This window comes from Sparus aurata, chromosome 1 (genome assembly GCF_900880675.1).
Source record: "Sparus aurata chromosome 1, fSpaAur1.1, whole genome shotgun sequence".
Taxonomy (NCBI): domain Eukaryota; kingdom Metazoa; phylum Chordata; class Actinopteri; order Spariformes; family Sparidae; genus Sparus; species Sparus aurata.
The window spans coordinates 13714807-13735290 of record NC_044187.1 but is presented as its reverse complement, the minus strand read 5'-3'; the positions used below and the strand labels follow the sequence as shown (position 1 = coordinate 13735290).

At 42.6% G+C, this 20484-nt stretch overlaps 1 protein-coding gene across 1 annotated transcript in view; it reads right to left on the bottom strand.

Moving 5' to 3' along the window:
- Positions 1 to 20484, bottom strand: part of nr3c2 (nuclear receptor subfamily 3, group C, member 2) — an 81164-nt gene that overhangs the window by 17040 nt on the left and 43640 nt on the right. Inside the window, exons 3-6 of the mRNA XM_030418022.1 lie at positions 20066 to 20193; positions 10152 to 10268; positions 4628 to 4969; positions 2685 to 2829 (exon numbers count right to left, since the gene is read on the bottom strand). Of these exons, the coding sequence (XP_030273882.1) occupies positions 2685 to 2829; positions 4628 to 4969; positions 10152 to 10268; positions 20066 to 20193 (732 nt within the window). The remainder of the gene's footprint in view (positions 1 to 2684; positions 2830 to 4627; positions 4970 to 10151; positions 10269 to 20065; positions 20194 to 20484) is intronic.

The following is a 20484-nucleotide window of genomic DNA, read 5'->3' as shown; positions in this document are numbered from 1 at the left end:
TGACAGATTCCACTCTAAGAGCTGAGTGAGCGGACAGTCTATTCAATAAATGCCTTAATGCCCTGGGTCAATAAGCACTAAGTAGCTATGGAAACAAGTGTACAACGTCCAACCCCCCAAAGACCGAGTGGACTCAGCAAAGATATGGACCAATTCTGCCCTTGTTATTTTTCACAGAATTATCAATGAGCTAGACAACAGATAGACTACTGTACGTTAAGAAGAGGCGAGGCATGCACCTTGACCTGATAACAGACACAGCGAAGATGGCACTGACATTCACACAGAGCGGCAAAGCATGTGACCAAAAATCCAGGCCACCTTCCATCTCCAGCCGGTCTACATCTCATGTGCTCTGTCAAGCCGAATACCAGGCCCATCTGTCAATGGGACAGGCCCGCTGTAAACGCATCACATGCAGAGGCAGCGGCTTACTGTGCCGTCAGAAAAGATAACTTAATTTCTCCCCCAAGATTTCATGTTAATTCATTACAGGAATGCATGTGCAACTCCAACATTTTGCTCTGTTAGAAGTAATTCCGGACTGAACTTGCCAAGAGGCACAAGCCATTATGTCTCAATCACAAAATTAGATTTTCTCCAAAAGCTGTTGTCATCTCACAGAAGGAAATGCATAATTCTTAATAAACCGTGATCCACTTGCCACTAAATTGATTAAAGGATCAGAGGTTCGCTGGTGTGGCAAACTAATGTTTTACCAACTGCACTGAGACCACGGTGATACAACACAGGCTCGCAGAGGCTGCAGCCACGTTGCACAATGGCATTCGTGCTGCTGTTTGTTTATTTATCTATGTATTTGTTTGGGACAAACTGACCCACTGACATTGACTTACACAAGCTTTTATTTGGAGCTTTTAAAGCTGCCCCTGAGTGAACTGGCTCCTCCACATTAGGGCTGCCTACAGAGGTTGCTATTCTCATTTTTGATTAATTCTACAACGTTCAATTCATCACCAGCTGCGCACCACGGCTCCGGGGAGGAAAGGCCCACATGCACCCGCTCTCCTGATCAAACATTAACACACATCATGTTAGCCCATTCACCGGCCTTTGCTAGGCCTCGATCACCTGGGCTCGACGCAATTAAGGAACCATCAGAAAGTATAAAACGTATTTCCTCTTGAAGATTACGACCTTGTTTTAACAAAATGATGTCCTGAAAGCAACGTCATTACCATAAAAACTCATTTTGTCCCCTTGAATATTCTTCAGGTATGTTAATGGGACATTCAGAATAGTACAGCAGGTAAATAAACTCCTTACTCTCCAAATTCTACGAGTGAAATCGATGTTCATGCATACATTTGCATCTGATGAGCCTCTAAAACTAGCAGGGGCTACTAAACGTTTAATAGTCAAAGCTTTGCTGTTCGATCCAATTACTGTATCTACTAATTATATACTCTGAAAAACAAATTACTCTACCTCACTTAATAGACATGTTTGTGTATGTGTGTGTGTGTGGGGGGATCCCACAGGACATCAGACGATATCAATTGTATTTTACATAATGCCTAATTTCTGATTTCTGAAACCTCTCTTTGATATGAATTATTAAATATATGGGACACAAACACCTTATATCTCCGAAGGTACCTCTGCTTTATACCTCTACCTTGCTACATTAATATCACTGCGGTTACTAGCCTTGTTGATTTTCACAACAAAACACGTAGTAAACCTATTACCTATATAAAGTGCTGCTGTAGATATAAGGCTTTCACAGGTCAGTTCAGGTCAGCTCAGGTCAGTTTATGTCGCTGATTAGACGGGTTAGGGTTGTGCAAAGCTATGCTGGGATTTACGTGAGGTCACCATGTACTTAACTACTTAGTAAAGTTCTGAATTGTCCAGCAACAAACAAAACAAACTAAAAGGAGAATCCCTGCAGTCCCGATTAAAATATTATTCTAAATATGTGGGTTATAAAAAGGACAATTTGCATAGCTAGAAGTTTGACTTTGGATATGTTACATTCTGCTGGAAGTCCTTACATATTTATAATTAAGTAAGACTTTTATTTGTAACAGAGTATTTTTACACGCTGGGATTGCTACTTGCGCTTAACGGGATAGTTCACTGAAAAATACAAATTAAGTCGGGAAATGTTCTTTGGTCTTTTGTAGCCTACGGAACATTTCCAAAAGTTTAACAGCACAACAGTGTTGCAGCATCCCTCTAAACATCTGAAGTTGATTGGGGATTGGGGACACGCGGCTGATCTTGTGCACTCACCTCAGACGGGGTGATCGCTAACACTCGTAGCTTTGGCAGCTACAGCGAAGATTTCGGCTTTAAAAAAAGGGCGTAAATCACGTCTTTTCACCTCCATTCGGGCTGTCTGAGACTTTAATTAAGCCAGGCGAACAGTATGAAGTCCCTTCTTACTTCAGTTGTTTAGGATAATGCTGCAACACTGTTTTGCCGTGACGAAATGTTTCGTGAGCCGCAAAACTTTCGCTCCACTTTCCATCGGCATGGCGATGAGCCGATAATGACTGTCATTTCCTTTTTTATTTTTGGGTGAACTTATCTTATCCTCAAGTAAAGGATCTGAGCATTTCTTCCCCCGACTGCTGCTAAATGTCAGCGAGCAGTGCGCTTTAATAACATCAGCCCGGTGTGTGCGGTGTCCTGCAGATATGGAAGTGTAGACCTACTCGTTAAAGATGAGGTCAGGGGCAAAGTAGAGCATCTGTCCGTTGGTGTGTTTGTAGGAGCGCCAGCTGAGGCAAAAGGAGGACAGACACATCCATGAGTACTGGATCAGGGTGATTTGGTCCTCGATGGGCAGGCCCCGGAAACCTAACACACACACACACACACACACACACACAGACACACATAGCAGACACAGATGAGGCTGATGAGAAAAAAAAAAGCACAATGTTTGAATGTGGCTGTCGGTACTCTGGCATCGATTGAATACATTTGGACTTGAGCACCAACTTACGGGCATGTCTGCGGCCTGCGTGTTTGCTCACGTGCACTACATCACCAGTGCGTATCTCTGCCACAGTGTGCTTATTTTGTGCCAATATTTGTTTAGACGTGATAACCACTGAGAAGTATTCACCCATTCTTGTTTCATACAAATTCCCTCAAGGCCTCCAGTTATTGGCGGGTCGTCTATGGTGCTCCAAAAATAGAGTCGAATAGGAAACTTGCCAAACTCGCAATCAAACTCCTCCTCATGCAAAACGCGGGCCAAGTGAGGACACGCAAGTCACTTATCGAGGCTTAGGGACTATTTTAGTCAATACGCAGTCAATCTGCAAAATACAATAATATAAATATATATATACACATTTGTAGAAGAGGTATTCTAGGTCCCTGGCTTTACACTCTGTATTTAGCCAATAACAAAGAGCGCACAGGGCTGGCTGATTATCAATTATTAGACTATGAACTAATCAGAGTTTGATGTTTTTTCTTTTTCTTGGTGGCTTTAAACATAGCAAAACATCAGAGAAGTATGTGCTAATAATTTAGCTCCCAACCAAGTCTGACTTTCCTGCGAACATAGTGCTGGTGACAATATTGTTCCATGTGGCCCTGTGTGTCAGACCTGCCACATCCAAATGTAAGCTGAATGCAGGCGGGGACATATCTGAAAGTCGAAGGTACTCATTTTGACCCTTCTGTCTGGCTCCCCTTCTATTTATACGTCCGGATATGGCAAGCAGACACCGTGGAGGTATCAAATATTTGCAATACAGCAAATTAAACAGCCTCAAAGAGGCTACCTGTGAGGCATCTTTCAATATGTCTCCCACTGACTGGCATTATAGGGGAACTTGTTTATCCCTTTTCAAATATTTTTTTTTTCTTCCTCTGGCGGATTTTAAGGTAGAAATTAATGAGATAGACATTAGATCTTCTGTTCAGCACAACATCTGACAGCGATGATGTAAATGAGTTCTGTTTGGATATCTTAATCTTGATTCCATTAAATGGTAAAACAGGATTCCCTTCCTAATCCTGTTGAAGCTTTACAGGATCATTTCCTGACCTTGTGTTTAAAATTAAAACCGCGTGCCCTGACAAAACTAGCGGTGTCGCGTTCTGAAAAATGTGGAGATCAAAAGAAGACGATGCAGGCGTGTTATCTTCATAAAAATACCCCACTCTGTAATTACAGTGGAGACTCCTGCTGATTTGTTAGACTGATGTGTTTAACAACTTACCAGTTTCTAAACAAAACTGACTACATTTCAATGATAACAATATAGACGTAAAAGTGGTTGAAGACATTCTGAAAATATACACGTTTCCGAATTTACAAGCTACTTTAATCTTTTATCCTTTTGATTCACTTTTAAAACCATGTCCATTGAACATAACCTTCAAAGGTCCGGTGTGTAGGATTTAGGGGGATTAAAGGGCAGAAATGGAACATAATATTCCATAGCGGAGGGTGAGACTGGGGGTATATTCAGTTGGTTGGATGCCACTAAATTCTGCACAGTGGCCCTTTAAAAATAAGATTTACGGACATTATTTTCACGTAACTAATAAGTTTCCACTCCTTTCCAGTCCTGGCTTCAACACCTCTCTTAAACAACATTTTGGGCCTCTGCCCACCACTCCATTGGTCACTAACCTGGAAGTACTTTGGCCCACTTGACCATTCGTACCATCTGCTTTCCGGCCAGGCGGTTGAGACTGGACAGCAGGTGGTCGGTGGTGTCAGGCTGCGTGTTGTCATAGCCGGAGTACACCTCTTCAGGCTCGATCAGCTCCAACACGCTGCAGATGGAGGGCGGCAGAAAAGGTGTGACCACCCCAGGCCCGTGGGGCACCAGGGCATTGGCAGCACTGGCGTTCAGCTCCTTCTCTGAGGACAGGTAACCGCCAACGCCACCTGTGGCAGTCTGGCCGTCCTTCGAGCCCTGCAGGTCCTCGCTGACACCCTTCAGCTTCCCTAACTTCTTGGACTTTCGTGCTGCGGGGAACACAACAGCCCTCATTAACACATTGTTGATGGTGGCATTTATTACATTAGACATCTGAGGTTATAATTGAAATGTGACAGATACTACATGGGTACAACTTATATAAATTTATAGTGCGTAGTAGCCTATCTGAGTGCAAAACTTTGTGCTTGTTGATATCAAAGATTTCATTTTAAATGTAGTTTTATTGATTTATTTTTTTCCACTTCAAGGTTATAGATGAGCTTATCAGCTTCAACAGCTTCTATAATTCTCAAGAAAATCTGTTATCTCTGTAGGTGAAGAAAGTTATAGCTTCTGGGAAGTTGTAACTCCAAATGTTAGAGTGTGAATCAGAAATTGGAAAGTGTCCATCTGGAATAGTGTCCGGTGAAACCAAGAGCACATAAAAGAACAATATTCATGTTTAATTTCCTGTGTATTGTTTAAGCATTCCCAAATGGGGGTCTCTGAGGGTTGACGAAAAAATGACATACAATTCATCATAGTAGAGTCTCTCGCCTTTCTCAGGTCATCAACTCCAGATATATAGCAACACTCGCACATAATTTTTGTTATATAAAATGTATAATGATATTAAAGATGACCTGTGCCATATGGCCATCTTTTTGAAGGAGGATTTTAGTTTTCAACTCAAAAACAGCCAACAGAGTTTGAAGAGTTAAACGTTGACGTCATGTAAAAGAGACTGAAGTTAGCATGCTAACCGGCTGTACACTGCCCGCCCTGTCTCGTAATACCACTTTGTACCACAGAAGAGGCAACAGTGAGCTACTAATAACGTCTGGTTTGCTCTCAGTCCAACATGAGACGATGAAGTAGTAGCACCTTGAAGGCAATAAACTACCTTCACTTGGTTCAAATATTGTTGTTGGCTTTTGCGAACTGTGCCTGAAACTGAAGCCTGACATTTCCTGTCCTGCTGTTTTGGGACGCGACATCTTGCTTCTTTAAGATAGCTTTAATAACTAGCTTCACCTTCCCAAAGGAATTCGAGAGAAGAGAGAGAATTTGCTAGCTAACATGCTAAAGAAATGTCAGTAAGCTATGTGGCTAATGCTGTGTTTTGTGGGCCTACGTAGCTATGGGCTGATTTATTTGACTGAATTGTTTGGAGCCTTTTTCCACTAGGAACATAAAGACAACTGTTGTCCTACGAAGCAAAGTCAAGAGGTGAGTTTTCCTTTATTTTACCAAGCACAAACTCAGTTTTCACTCACTTTTTCTCCACATACTTATTATTTATCAAGCACCACGTTTCTTCTTTAGCTTTGGGAATCTGACACCAACATTTAATCGCCTTCATATCAAAATTAGATCCAAACAGCTGAGCACTCATTCAGATCGCTGCAACTCAAACACACCGCCACGCTCATTGGCAACCTTGAGCTTTTATTCATGACTCATGGTCATCTGCTGCTTTTCAACACATTACGTTTCACTAGAAAGAGATGTGTTTACTACAAGTCGTGTTTTTGTGCCGGTGAGATGCCTAAGGATAAGTTCACACAAAAATGAGAATTCAGTCATTATCTACTCACCCTCATGCTGATACAGTACACAAAAGGTTTCTAGAGCTTCATAGCAAAACAGTGTTGCAGTTTCCCCCGAAACTTGTTTTAAAACGACAGAGGAAAAAGACATTAAACAGCTACAGTACAGCCAGCTCAGCCAGTGAAGTCGAAGACTACGGAAGCTTTTCGAGATCCCCAATATATTCGCAGACGCTATTTACACTTTTCACTCCGAAATCTTCGCTGTAGCTGGTGAGCTGAAAGCACCCCGTCTGAAATGGGTGAACAAGCTCAACCACGCACAGAGGGTGTAAACGGCTCCTTTTCATATCAATATGGGATCTCTGGACTTACAGAGACATGGATTTATGTCAGACAAGCTGTATGGAGCATTTTTATGTTTTTAAAAAAAGTCCCGATCTACTTCAGTTATTCAGGAGAATGCTGCAACGCTGTTTTACTGTTAAGCTTCAGTAATGTTTTGTGGGCTATGAAAACCTCACCCGTCCTTCCATCATGGTGGGGGTGAGTGGATAATGACTGAATTTTATTTTGGGTGAGCGTATCCTTTCAGTGAATAATTGCGCTTCTGCCCAACTGTCGTGTCTTCATATGACTGACGCATCGTTTTTTTTTTTGTTGTTTTTTTTTTACATCACTCCTCATTCCACCCCTGTGACGAGGCTCCTTTTTTGTGTCAATATAGTTTAGATACATTTAAAAAGGTTTAACTTTAAAAATAAAATGCAAAAGGCATGTACCAAAGCATAAAACAGTTTGCCATAGTCCTCAATAACAACTGTCTAATTTGTAGATAAAAAGTAATATTAGTATTATAATTATTTTGGGGAATGGTGTCAGTCAGGTCAACCTCAAGGGGTGTCAATGTGGTCTAAATCCATTCAGGATGCCAAACAACAGCAAATTGCATCACAGAGGAACGATCATAACTGCTAAATGCCGACGTTTGTAACTCTCTTAAAAACAATGTTTGATGAGAGCGACAGGGTTGAACATGAGCTACCGCTGCTGTTGCACATTTCCTTTAACCCTGACAGCTGCATGCATACGGCTCCAAAACACCACCTCATCACTGCTGCTGCTGCTGCTGCTCATATAGCATTTTCACACGACCCGTCGTGATCCCAGCTCCCACCTGTAGCCTCTCGCTCCCCCAGCGAGTGAGTTTATTGCTGTCACGTCTCTGTGCGTGAACACTGTGTAATGCAAGTGGAGAGTGATGTCAAAGCAAAGACAAATGGACTCCGTTGAGACTCTGCATTCAATCGATAATACATCATTTCCACATTAGTTTTGTTGACTGAAATATACAAGCAAGTCAAATTGGCCATAAAAAAGTAAGCGTTCACACATTCGCAGTGCCGAAAATGTATCATGAAGGGCTCTTCTGGAATTGATTTTCCCCAATCAGAGCCAATTTATTTATTTTACATTGTGCTACAAGAGGTTTGGATCGTATCCAGAATGGAACATTTGTCATGTGTTAGCTGTAACTTTCAAAGGCAGAGGTCTTGAACAAAAATGTAAACAAGCAAATCCTCGCCACCGGAATTTGAACAGTTAGTCATTTTTTTGCCCTCATTGTGAGCACGTCCTTTTAAGTGGCTACACTGTAAGTGTAATTTATAAGATTGTTGACGACAACCCAGCAATGGGACTGCTTTCCTAGAAATCCATTGAAATGAAACACATTTTATGCTGCACTGATAATAGTTGTCCTCCTATGTTTGGGATTTTGATATATCGCATCATTAACTGAATGTTTTCTGCGAACATCTGAGTTTTCTTCACATTATTAAACTTACATAACAAGTGTTTTAAATTAGTCTCCCCTTTAATAAAGCTCATCATTGTCGTCATTTCTTTAAAAATGTGGAGCTCATTCCTGCAGCCATTTACTAAACCACCGCTATGTTTCTTGCTGTTATGGGAATGTAAAGCCTGCAAATGGCAGCAAACAAACGTGATTTGACATGACAGCACACAGTTCTAGTGCATTTCCAAATGGGTTTTCTAAAACCAGTAGCCTATACAGTACTGTATAGTACAGTAGAGCATCTGTTAAAGTAATACCCCAAAGGATTGAAATATTCAATATTCCCCGCTTTTACACAATCACCTCACTGCATATATGAATAAATAAAAACAAAATTGCTTAAGTGTGTAATGACAGGAGTCTTATATGCCACAGGGTACGAAGAAAAATAACAAGTCTGACAATGAGGTGATGATCATTAAGAAAAGCAACTCTGCAGTCATTTCGACAGCAACTCCAGGAATCACAGTTGGCTTTTTACTTTGTTCTTTGTTGTTGTTTTTTGTAAAAATCTAAGGACCTTTTCCGTAGACATTTGTTAACTTCCTACTGCTATTAAGACACATCATTCCAATTTGCAAAAATGTCACTTTGGATTCAATTAGAAGCCCGGCAAGTATTTCTCTAAAAAGCATGAAGCACTCACGCTAACTCTGAGTAACAGCTGCAGCTGCATGTGTGAAGGTTTTTAATCCTTTGGTCTTTTTTGTTTTCGCAAGTAATTGGACAAGATTTGACATTTTCATATATATTTCATTCAAGCCTCAAGTCTTTACAATATTATAGCAGCACAATAAATACACATAAAGGCTGATCCAATTTTGGTGTTTACAGGATGTCTTGAGGAGTACGACTTCATAGTGTGGTACGATGCTTTTTGTGGCTCCACAGAAGCTGCAGGTTTTGAAAAGCAGTCCACTGGACTCATTATGGACAGTTTGAAAATGAATGTTTAAAATCCATACAGCAGACATTGCCGTTTTTTTTCCATGCATTCTTCCTCCTTTTCAAAGAACTAGCACCTACACTGCCCACGATGCAATTTAGCTACTGAGTGACACCACTGGAGGCAATTTAGCAGATTTCATGCCGCTCCCTCAAACCTGAAAACATGCTTTATGTAAAATTTGTGGAGTTACACCTTTAACATGACATCAGCACCTGTAACATCAGCGGGAAAATAGCAGGGATGAGCAGAGGGAGAGAGGAACAAACCCAGGATCTCAAAATACAATTTAGAAATGAACAACATATTTATTTATTTCTTTTCCTTTTCTTTTTTTTTCTTTTGCTTCCTTCGGGAGCGTAAAATTCAAAATCATTGGTAATTTCAATACCTCTAATGGACTCCAAATCAAGTATGCTTTTAGCTTTGTTTATACCGCTGCGACCTTGAATTGTAATGAGCCACTGGTAACACATGAACACAACACAAACCCTCCCTCTCAACTACAGTATATTTCCCCATAATACAACACTGTACCTCGTCTGCAGGCTTTGTCAGTTGGCATCGTATAGAGTACTGGAGCTTTACACCTCCTGGAGATGCATTATGCATATTGTGCTCAGATATACTACTGTATATGCGCGCACACACACACACACACACACACACACACACACACACACACACACACACACACACACACACACACACACATACCCTGTGACTCAGCATCCTCGGGCCTCTTGTGACGACAGCCAAACCTACTTTTCCATATCTACCATTTCTTGAACGCAGAGCGAGGCTGACTCAAATGTCACATCCGAGACACGTGACGGGGCAAAATCTGTCTGTAATGAGGGGGTGTGACTCCTCACCTCCCAGGTTCATCCCGGCCTGGAGACACTTCCGTACGCGGCATGCTGGACAGTTTTTCCTTCGGATCTTGTCAATGATGCAGTCATTTCTTCCGGCGCACAGGTAGTTGTGCTGACCTACGGGAAGACAAGACACGGGGTCAGTACGGTGGTGAAGCAAATGTGCAGCTTGTCATAGAACAGCAGTGATATTTTCAAAGTGATGTGCAGCTAAAAGAGCAAAGAAAGGAGGGTCAACCTCTGCAGCACTGAGCAGTATTTGTACACATTTTCTCACATGAAGGGAAGTAAATGTTTGATTCTACTGTAGGTTTGTAATGTAGGTCAACACAGAAACCCATTAACTGTCTGGCATCATTGGAGATCTACATTTCGTGATTATCGCTGTGAAAATGATCGAAATTGTGACTATTCCACTCTCACATTCTACAACGCATGACTAATGGTGTATTTTACAGTATATGGCATGAGAGTATTAATATTCACTGGAACCAGGACACTGGCTGCAGCTCGACTATTCCTGACAGTGATGCTAACATGGCGAGAATCCCTCCTGCCTCCTGCCTAGCCCTTAGCTAAACCCAATGATCTCCCATTTCAGAGCGCTTCCTTCCGCTCCACTAGTTCTTCACTGTACAGCTCTTCTCCTCCTCCACTCTTCTCCATCTCTACGCCTGCGTCTCCATCCCTCTTTTTTTTCCCTCTTTCCACACGTCCGCCAGCCTCAGAGCGCCATACGCCCACACACAGGCAGGCAGGCTCATGCTCGTGCACACGTACAGTCATTCACTCTCCCTCTCACTCCCATATACACTCGCATACATGCACGGGCTCACACACACAAGGCCAAAGCTGCTCTACTTGGCAATTAAAAAAAAAATAAATAAATAAAAAAATACACTGCAAATGTTGTATCTGCTTTCACAAACAAATACACACGCATGGAAATCACGACGCGGCGCAGATGGAGCGGTATAGTGTGGTGCAGTGACCCCGATGACCCCAGTGCATGGCTTAGCTCTGTTTGGGTTGAATTAAAGATTCTGTGCGTAAACGGTTTGTGAAGATGCACATGTTTGCATGCCGGCGCATATTTTTCCTGCATGTCGTTCCCGTATTGTTTATCCCTTCGGAAGTAACTCGGATTTCTGGCTCACGCTTCAGTGTTTAGCATGAAAGCTTGTGCGATGTTTGCATGCAGTTTCCTCAAACATGTACATTCTGTGCATTGCCTTTGTTGCCTCCACAGTACAGTATTTGTATATGTGTGTAGGCCTGAGCAGAAGTTGTTTTCTGAGCTAGCAGGAGTAGTGCGCAGTGTGTCTGTCTGGCTGCTGCCAAAAGCCAAGGAACCGAGCTGCAGGAGGAGAGGCAGCAGCTGTAGCCCCACCACTATTTCTGGCTAAATCACATGACCGTTACATAAGCCCATTTTTCTTGCTCTAAAAAACAGTAAACTGCGACACAGGAAACACAACGCAGCCATCCCCTTCCCCACCCCATTAATGCACGCGCGCAGACACACACACACACTAACACACAGACAGACACGCACGCACACACTCACACATACTCTCGCTTGGATAGGCCGGGACCAAATGGCAATTCTGAAAACTCTGGAGCCTTCCTGTCAACTGTTTTGCTCATTCCTGCAAATCTTGTTAATAATTATTAGAGTGAAATACACTGCATGAGACAGGCGAAGTCTTCGTCCGATGGTGTGTGTGTGTGTGTGTGTGTGTGCACGCAACTGTGTGTGTGTGCGCGCACGAGGGGGATGGAGGTTGTTTATTTATGCTCGTTGTGTGCATGCACTCACTTGCCCTCGCACAGCATATTTACCTCTGAATATGTGCATTTGCTTATCAGCTCAGCACGTGGCGGGCTTACCGGTCTAGGTTCGTTTTTTTTTGTCTTATCTTGGAAAATGTCTAATCAAGAAAAGGATCTACTTTTATCTCTTATGAAAGCGGTTGATGTATGAACTCACGTTGACTCAAACTGCATCGGACCCCAAAATCTATCATTTCTATTTTTACCGTAAAAACACTCAGTTTCAGTCACAAATTCTGTCAAGACATTTTCATAAAAAAATCCAATGACTCCTCGCATACTGTATTAAATTTGACATAATTCTGAAAAGTCCTGTCTTTCTGTTACAGCGCACGCTCTGTCAGCATTCTTCATTTAATGGAGTCCACTCACATCTACTTTCCGCTAATGATCTCACAATCTGGCAACAACCCGCTGTGGAATCTCTGTTGTCTGTCAGCTCCAGCATACATCACTTATGAGGACTTCCTTCTGAATGGGATCCTATGGGGACCCCACTTTAACAAGAGTAATCTGCCCCGCGGCCCTCCTGCCACCAGCACACTGCTCCGCTACATCTGCTTACAAAAGACAGACAGACTTCAGGCGCCCGCAAAAAAAAACAAAAAACTATGTTAACCTGATTCTTTGAAATAGCTACCAGCCAAACAAGCGGTCGGACCCCTTGACTGTGAAAATAGCCTCTCAGATACAGTAGATGACCCACATCAATAATACAACTGTGCCATTTAGCAGTGGCTGCAGATTTTCTCAGTTGCAGTACTGCAGAGAGCATATGACTAAAGGATGTGCTGAAATCTATGTCAGCCCCATAGATTAACACTATTTAAGTTATCCTTTACTTATCCCCGGTGTGAAATTCGTCCTCTGTATTTAACCCATCCTAAAGGTATTAGGAGCGGTGGGCGGCCACTCTGCACCGCCCAGGGACTAACTTCAACTTCTGAGCCAGTGACTTGGTCAAGGGTACCGACAGGGGACAAACCTTCACCTGGTTTGATCGTTGAAGCAAAATCAGAGCACCTGGAGGGAACTCGCTCAAACGTGGAAGACACGCAAACTTCACAAATTACCTTTATAATAACCATCACTAATAAATGGTAAATCCGTAGTTAATAGGTATTTGACTGTTAACAGACAGTGAAAGACTTAAAAAACATTTATTAAGCACCTGTAAAAGTTGAACATGAACATCAGTAGCAACTTTATGATGTCAATCCAAATAATGTTTACAGATCAGCCACACGTAATCTATTACAATGCAAAGCATTATAAATATCATTTGCAACTTTCCAAATAAGATTTTTTTAATAAATGGCTTATAAATTAAACCTATAGAATATATATCAATGATGATGTAAGTGTAATAAGTGTTACCAAACTGTCAAGCATGCTTCATTAAAAAAATATGTGACACGTCTGCTTTGATACACACTTTTTTGTATCTAAAAGGCTGCTCTGCACTGAGTCTACACCATATCACACGAGTGGCCCACGCCATTGTGATAATTTGTGCGCATGTGCGCTGGCTTGTCTGCATTGCTGGCAGTGGTGATAAAGCAGTTTGCCAGCTGTACCCTACCGACCTCTTCAACTTGCAGCTGTGTCTCCGGGCAAGGGAGTGTCTACCTGCACTTCCCTACACAGAGAGCTTGGAAGCAGAACGCTACTTTGCTTTGGCAAGATGGTGTTCGTGAATGGGTAACCTGCCCCTCGGACATCCAGTCTGTCTGCTCTCTCTAGCCAGGAGACACTCTAGCAGCTAAGAGTGTAGAGACCACGCCCAACCAACAATCATAAATCAAGCTTTAGGAACGCAACTCGTAACAGAACTGGATCATGTTGGTAAAAAAGGGTACAGAAGGTCCATGTCCTTGCCGTGATTCAAAGGTATTTCTTACCGCAACAGTGCAGGCCACTAAGCCACTGAGCCACTGTACCGACGTGTTAGTCATGCTCCCGCTCACAAAGCGTTTGGTAAATTCTGTGATTGTCATTCATCGGTATTTATGCAACCTAAATTACATAGCCAAAAAAATACTAAACAACCAAAGAACAGACCTCTTAGAGATTTAATTGTTGTTACCACTGGGCCAGTGGTATGCAAATCACTGCCTTGCAAAAGCTTTGGTACTCCATTTCTTTGGACAACACACAAACAGCTGTGTTGGATGGGGCTCTACACAATTAAGTTTGCCTGTCTGGATCATTATAAAACGAGGGTGCAGGAGTTAAAATAGGATGTAAACAGAAGCTGCTATTTTGTTTACTAATCTCTCCACTTCTATAATAATGTGCTATATCTCAGTTGTGCTGTGCATTTCACCATCTGCTGCCTTAAAACACAATACATTTAGTCATTATTTTGGTCTCAATATGGTCATTGGAAGTGTCAAATGTACAAAAGCAGCCAGTTATGGCAGTCTGTGCGTAGAAAAAAAAAAAACACTGTTAGAATTCAAAATCCATTTTGCACTGCTCTCATTTACAATGCATTATAACTCTATTCCATGCTGAGGCACTACATCAAGTGTTTGACTAGACAACCAGACTCGGCTTTGACTTTCTTCTGAGTGAAATAAATCAAAGAAGGCTCCCTGCTAACGGTTTTCAGACTCGATGGTTACAACAGAAATATTCCCATCCCTCCTCCGTTACTTGAACTCCTATCTAAAAGATTAAACTCACATTATGGAGGAAAATAACATAATTCTGTTTGTGGACTGGACTGTGTAACATCAGTATTTCCTCCAGTTTTTCATTTGTGATTTTTATTTATAGAGCAAGTGCATTCGACATGCGCATTTAAAGCATGTAACGTGATACAGTGAGACTTTGAAAAAGCCAATAAAGGCATCTCAAATGTACCACCACAACTCTCTGTGGTACTGTATCTTTAACAAACCAATCATCGGTGAAGACACTGATAAAGCCCATCAGATTGGCGCTGCTTATTTGTTTGAACACAAAAGGTGTAGCCCACTGACAGCACTGGGTCCTTTTTGCATTGATGTCAAAGAACAAAGGTGTCACCAGGGAGCAGGAAGAGATGGGAGTTCAGATTATACCCACTGGAAACCAACAGGCCTGCAGGTCAGGCCAGGCTAGGGGGAAATGAGGGCACGGAGGAAGTAGTATGAGTTATATCATCACACGTGCACCAAACGTACATCATACCTGTTACTGTAGTAAGAGGTTTCATGGTTAGGCAAAATGCTGTGGAGACTGTACGCTGTAAAGGATCAGTCAGTCAGACGACAAAGAAAATATTCAATAGCAACCTAAATAAAGTATTAAGTCTTCAACTGTGTAATTTGTAAGAAATGGGCAGAATTCAAAGATTGACATTCTTTGCTGTAGATATATTTGGCTGTTGCAACTAGCTGCTGTGGAATGAAAAATATTATTTCGTATGTTATGGAGAATTATTTTCTTCCCTGCACAAACCATGTCAGGCACATGAGAGAATTCTTTGCATGCCTCACATACGTGTGTGAAGGGGATCTTTAAATCATTTAACAAGCAAAAATGCCAACATTTGCTGACTCCGGCTTCTCACGTGTGAGAATTTGTAGCATTTCTCCGTTTTAAATGACTGTATTTAATAAAATACAATTGTGTTGTGGACTGTTGATCAAAGGGAACAAGCAATTTGGAGATGTATACATAGCTCTGGGAAAGGTTTGAGCAGAATTTTTAAAAATACTATTTATATTTTACAGGTTAAACAATAAATCAAATAATTTAAAAAAATAACTTGCAGATGTGTTAATTAGTTGCCGACATTATATATTGGCCTCCCTTGTGTCTATTTTTAAAGGATGTAAAATTCACACACATACTGGAACAGTAAATGTGTCTAGGTTGCATTAGAGGGACCCTTCCTCAGGCTGCATTCTCCAGCCTAAATGCCTATTAGCAATGTGGGTCACACATACTTACAGAAAGCTTTACAGATTACAATGCTACCTAATGCTGCACACCTGAATGCCTCTACTACTATAGAGACGCGTGTACACATGCATGTGTGCACGGGAAGTTAAGCGCTCGTGTTTGCATGGATGGTGTATGCGGTTTCCGATCAGAAAGGGTTGGGAAGCACAACGCTGCTAAATGGCCTCACTCCAGCTTTTGTTACATGAGCCTCTCATACACAACCTGAAGCATTCACTCCGGCACGGGGAGGGAGGCCTCCATTCACCCCGCCGGCCCGAGCTGATTGGGCGGCTTAGCTGCCAGTCAAAGCAGAAGCGGTGCGAGACGTGTCCTCGGATGACCTCTCCCACAGAGGCAGTGCTGAAGGGAAAGGTTTTTTAGATTGACACCAGCGCCATGGAAACCACGACCCAGTCACATCGCAGAACACAGTGAGGCCGTAACAAGGTTGGCCAATGTCTCCGTAAACCTCTCGGTTCAACAAGAGAACACCAAAAACAGCTAGTGAGCTAAAAGCAGAGCCTGGTATTATTACAAAGAGCAGACATGCCAAGCCACTGATGACATGTGAATAATAAGCCGGCATTCAACTCCTCAAATGTGCTCCACATGGAGTCGTTTATTGAGTGCAGCTGTCTTGTATCAACAAACTAGACTTCGGCGGAGTGGATGCAGGAGAGAAGCACATACGAACGCATTCGGCTATTTCCACATTTCATTAGCGGTGATAACACATATTTACTGCTTGTGTTGTTGTGTGTCGGAAGGCATTTTTTCCCCCCACTGTGCAGGATAAACGTTTGTAGTGAGGAAAACTTGTCAACGGCGCCTTTAAATTGGCTGCAAGTTTGCACGTGACAGTTGAGTCAACGGCGGCAACATATCCGCAAGAAACCTGCACGTTATAAAAGGTTATTATCGCTCTTCTGCGTTTGTTTGCTACACAAGGACATCTAAAATGTGAGAAGGAATAAAAAAGTGTGAGTATGAGAGCTGCCATACTGTCTACCGAGATAAACTTGTAGCGAGTAGGAGGGCAGAAGACGAATATTTCTTTTATGCGTTCATGTGAATGCTTTTAAGAATGAATCGAGGGCATTTTGAAAGGGCTCACAGCCAGAGGGTCTTCGGAGAATAATGAAGTATTTCTATATGTTTCCTGGGACCTCGGTTGTAAACTTTATCCTGTATAGTTGGCCGTGCCTTCTGGAAGATGAGACAAAAAATTAAGTTGAATGAATATTCCTCCTCTTGGGGTGGGGGGCTCTTAGTGCACAGATTTGGACAGTAAAAGGCCCATGTGGCCGATGGATATTCCAAACAGATGGTCTGAATGTAAACCTAAAGTGATAGACTTCGGATATGCACTGTGCCAAGCTCCAGTACTGTAAAATAAAGCAACCTAGCGGTAACTCCTCTGACTTGATTGGAGGGGAAAACAGACCCTCCACAGTCAGACGATTTCTTCTGATTTGTTGATGACTCCAGAATGCTAACTAGCGCTGTAGTAAAGGGCTCTGAGCCAGTTAGTCGTCTAATGAGCTACAGCCGACCGAAAAAGTTGTGTCCCCCGAGGCAGGCGGTGCCAAAAGAAATTAAGCATGGGCTGGATTATTCCCCTTTGCACAGATGCCCACTCTCTGCAGTCTTCTTTTATACCTCGCATGCCGAGTCTAAGTTTTTAACTTTGAGAGAAAAGAGGAGGAGAAGGAGGAGGAGGAAATACTGGCAGAGGGGAGGAGTGAAACGTCTCCTCACGTCCTGACTTACACCTCTCCGGCACTCACTGCTGACACATCGCTTTCCGTCCCTCTCCCTGTTTCTTACTGCCTCTCTCGGCTCCTCCTCTCTTTATCTCTCTGTCTGCGTCTGACTTTTTCTTTGTCCTTCCTCCCCCTCCTCCCTCGCTGTATCTGTTTCACTGTCCTCTATCTCTCTTCACTTTGCAAAATCCTTCTCGCAGTGTTTTCATCCATTGCCCCGCTCCGCCGTGCCTCTCTCTTTCCACCTCAGCAGCAGCTGTGGCGGGGTCATGTGAGGTAACAGCTCGCTTTGCACATCAGAAGGGCGTACGCCTCGCACGCAACCTTGATGACATCACGCCACTGAATGGGTTGCCCTTATTGCGCTTTTCGTAGTTTGCACAGTTGCTGTTGTTCGGCAGGCAAACGCAGAGAGGGAAACTCTGCATTCGATTAAAAGGGCCTCAAACAATCAACGGTTGGATTTCATTAGAATTATAAATCACACGAGAGACGGACAGGGCGTCAGTAGTGTGATCACAGAGCCTCTAGAGATCTGAGCTCCTCACAGCCTCACCTGACTGGCACTCACACACATCAGATCTTTAGCGTCTGCCACGGGCCACGCTTGAAGCAAGAACAATGGCATGTCTGATTCGATCACCCCAGACACATAATCTGGTTTCAGGTCTTCGTAATGACGGTGCGTAAATATCATCAAATTAAGGCATGATTTGATTGGGAACGAGCGCAATTCCGCCAATGGTCAGGAAAACACCTAGAGGGCCTGGTGGCTGGGGCTTGCTTGCTCTTTTTTTTTTTTTTTTTTTTCCCCGCCTGTGCTGGGTCTGTAAGCGTCTGTTTTGCATTCAAACACTCATCTTAATGAGTTAAGTCCAACGCCTCGGGCAACAGGCACAAAATGAAAAGCACATTATGGCTGCTGTTGATTTTCCCCGAGCTAAATATAACATAAAGGGCTGCCGCAGGAGAATTACCTACTGAATGTGCCACTCAACGTGGTCACAGTCTATAAATGTAACGTACCAAAGGCTTTCTGTCATTTCAATGACGTTCCAGGAAAAATAAACATCTATAAGGTCAAACCGGATTAAACAGCATTATGTCATAAACGCCAAGAAAACCAGGATAAACTGTTGGTTAATGATTCTCACACCTTATGTTTGAAAGCAATTTTTCCACCGTGTGCTCGTCTGACTGAACCTTTCAACATCTATTCTATCAGGAAAAAAAAGTGATTACATCCGAAAAGTGTTGAAAGTTCCTGAAAGCAGTTATTGTATTCGCGCACATTTCCTCATCAACAGTTCTCATCCGGAAAAAGCCGTAATTTCGTTGCCACATAAATTACCCCAGACTCACCACTGTTATTAATTGAGTGGAATGTCTGCCAATAACTCTGAAGGCCACACTTGTCAGATAAGGTGGTGCTGTTTGAAATATCACTGAATGCAATGTGAATGAAACTTGCTGAGCATCGCGCCGGCACAGTGGCTTTCTCCTCTTACAGTTATGCAAGCATTCAGTTTGACGATTAGAGTTCAAACAACGTATGTCGTGTTTTGCACACAGAACAACAAAATAAGAGATGGTATATCTCGTTGTAAATAGCCAGTGTGAGGAAAGAACATCGGCGAAGAGAGCCCAACACGCTGCAAAACAAAAGTATACACATGGGAAAATGACAAAAACAACAAAAACACAAACAACACTTGCATATACATATAACGATGCATATTTTGTAAAAACACATCAAATGAAGAAACACATTCACAATTCGAAAACACAAAAGCAGCATAAAATAAATGAACCTCAATCAGTGTTTCCCACAGGTTTGTTCACTTGCGGCGGTAATGGCAGGTGGCACAGCGTGCAGTGCCATGTTTTGTGACAATGTAGTGTGGAATGGTGCAGTGTGAGAGAGACAAATTCAATAATTAACCTGTCAAAGAGAGGTTTATGTTAGTCTCTTTTTGGCCAATAAGGTGCTTGCATACTACTTAATGTATGAATTGATTTTTTTTCGTGAGTATGTCATCACACCTTTCTGACCGCTTTGACCTTTAGTGCCCTCAAATGCTCTATTGTTTTAGCTAAACTACTGTTTAGCTGTTGTGTTCATCTCGCAGCATTCCTCTTTCTGCTTGTGCTCTCTCAATTCACAGTGTTTCTCTACGCTGCCTACGTGGAGTCGAATGTGCAAATGTGTTTCTTAATATGCCTCTCTTTTACTTCAGCATACACATCATGTCAAAGCCGTGACAAGGTGTTACCTTTTTTAATTTGCTTGTGATCTCTCAGGTTGAAATGTGTTAAGCTCTCTCCGCCACCCTTGAAGAGGCATGATCAGTAATACATCAAATATATGAATTCATTCCATACCTTCCACTGCTCGCTTAAAGAAGACTTTGCAGCTTCCGCACGTCACCACACCGTAGTGGCATCCTGATGCTTCGTCTCCGCAAACCAGGCACACTTTGGCCGTCGAGGACGGTTGTCTCAGTGGCGAGCTGAAAAGGACACACACACACAGAGCGGACATAAATCAACAAAGAATTTCCAAAAGTCAACACCAAAGCCAGGGCAGACTGTCCCCTTCCTAACAATGCTAAAGCCCGATACACACTGTGAGACATTCTTGGGCTTTACGACCAACAGTACAGTGGCAGCACAATGTGGCTCGCCATAAAGATGTCTGCCAACCGAGAGAGAAGGGCTTTGCAGTCAACTGATTTATAGCGTCACCACGCATACAAAGATGACAGAATTATAGAGGAGATTATTTAAATTCAATAAGCAGA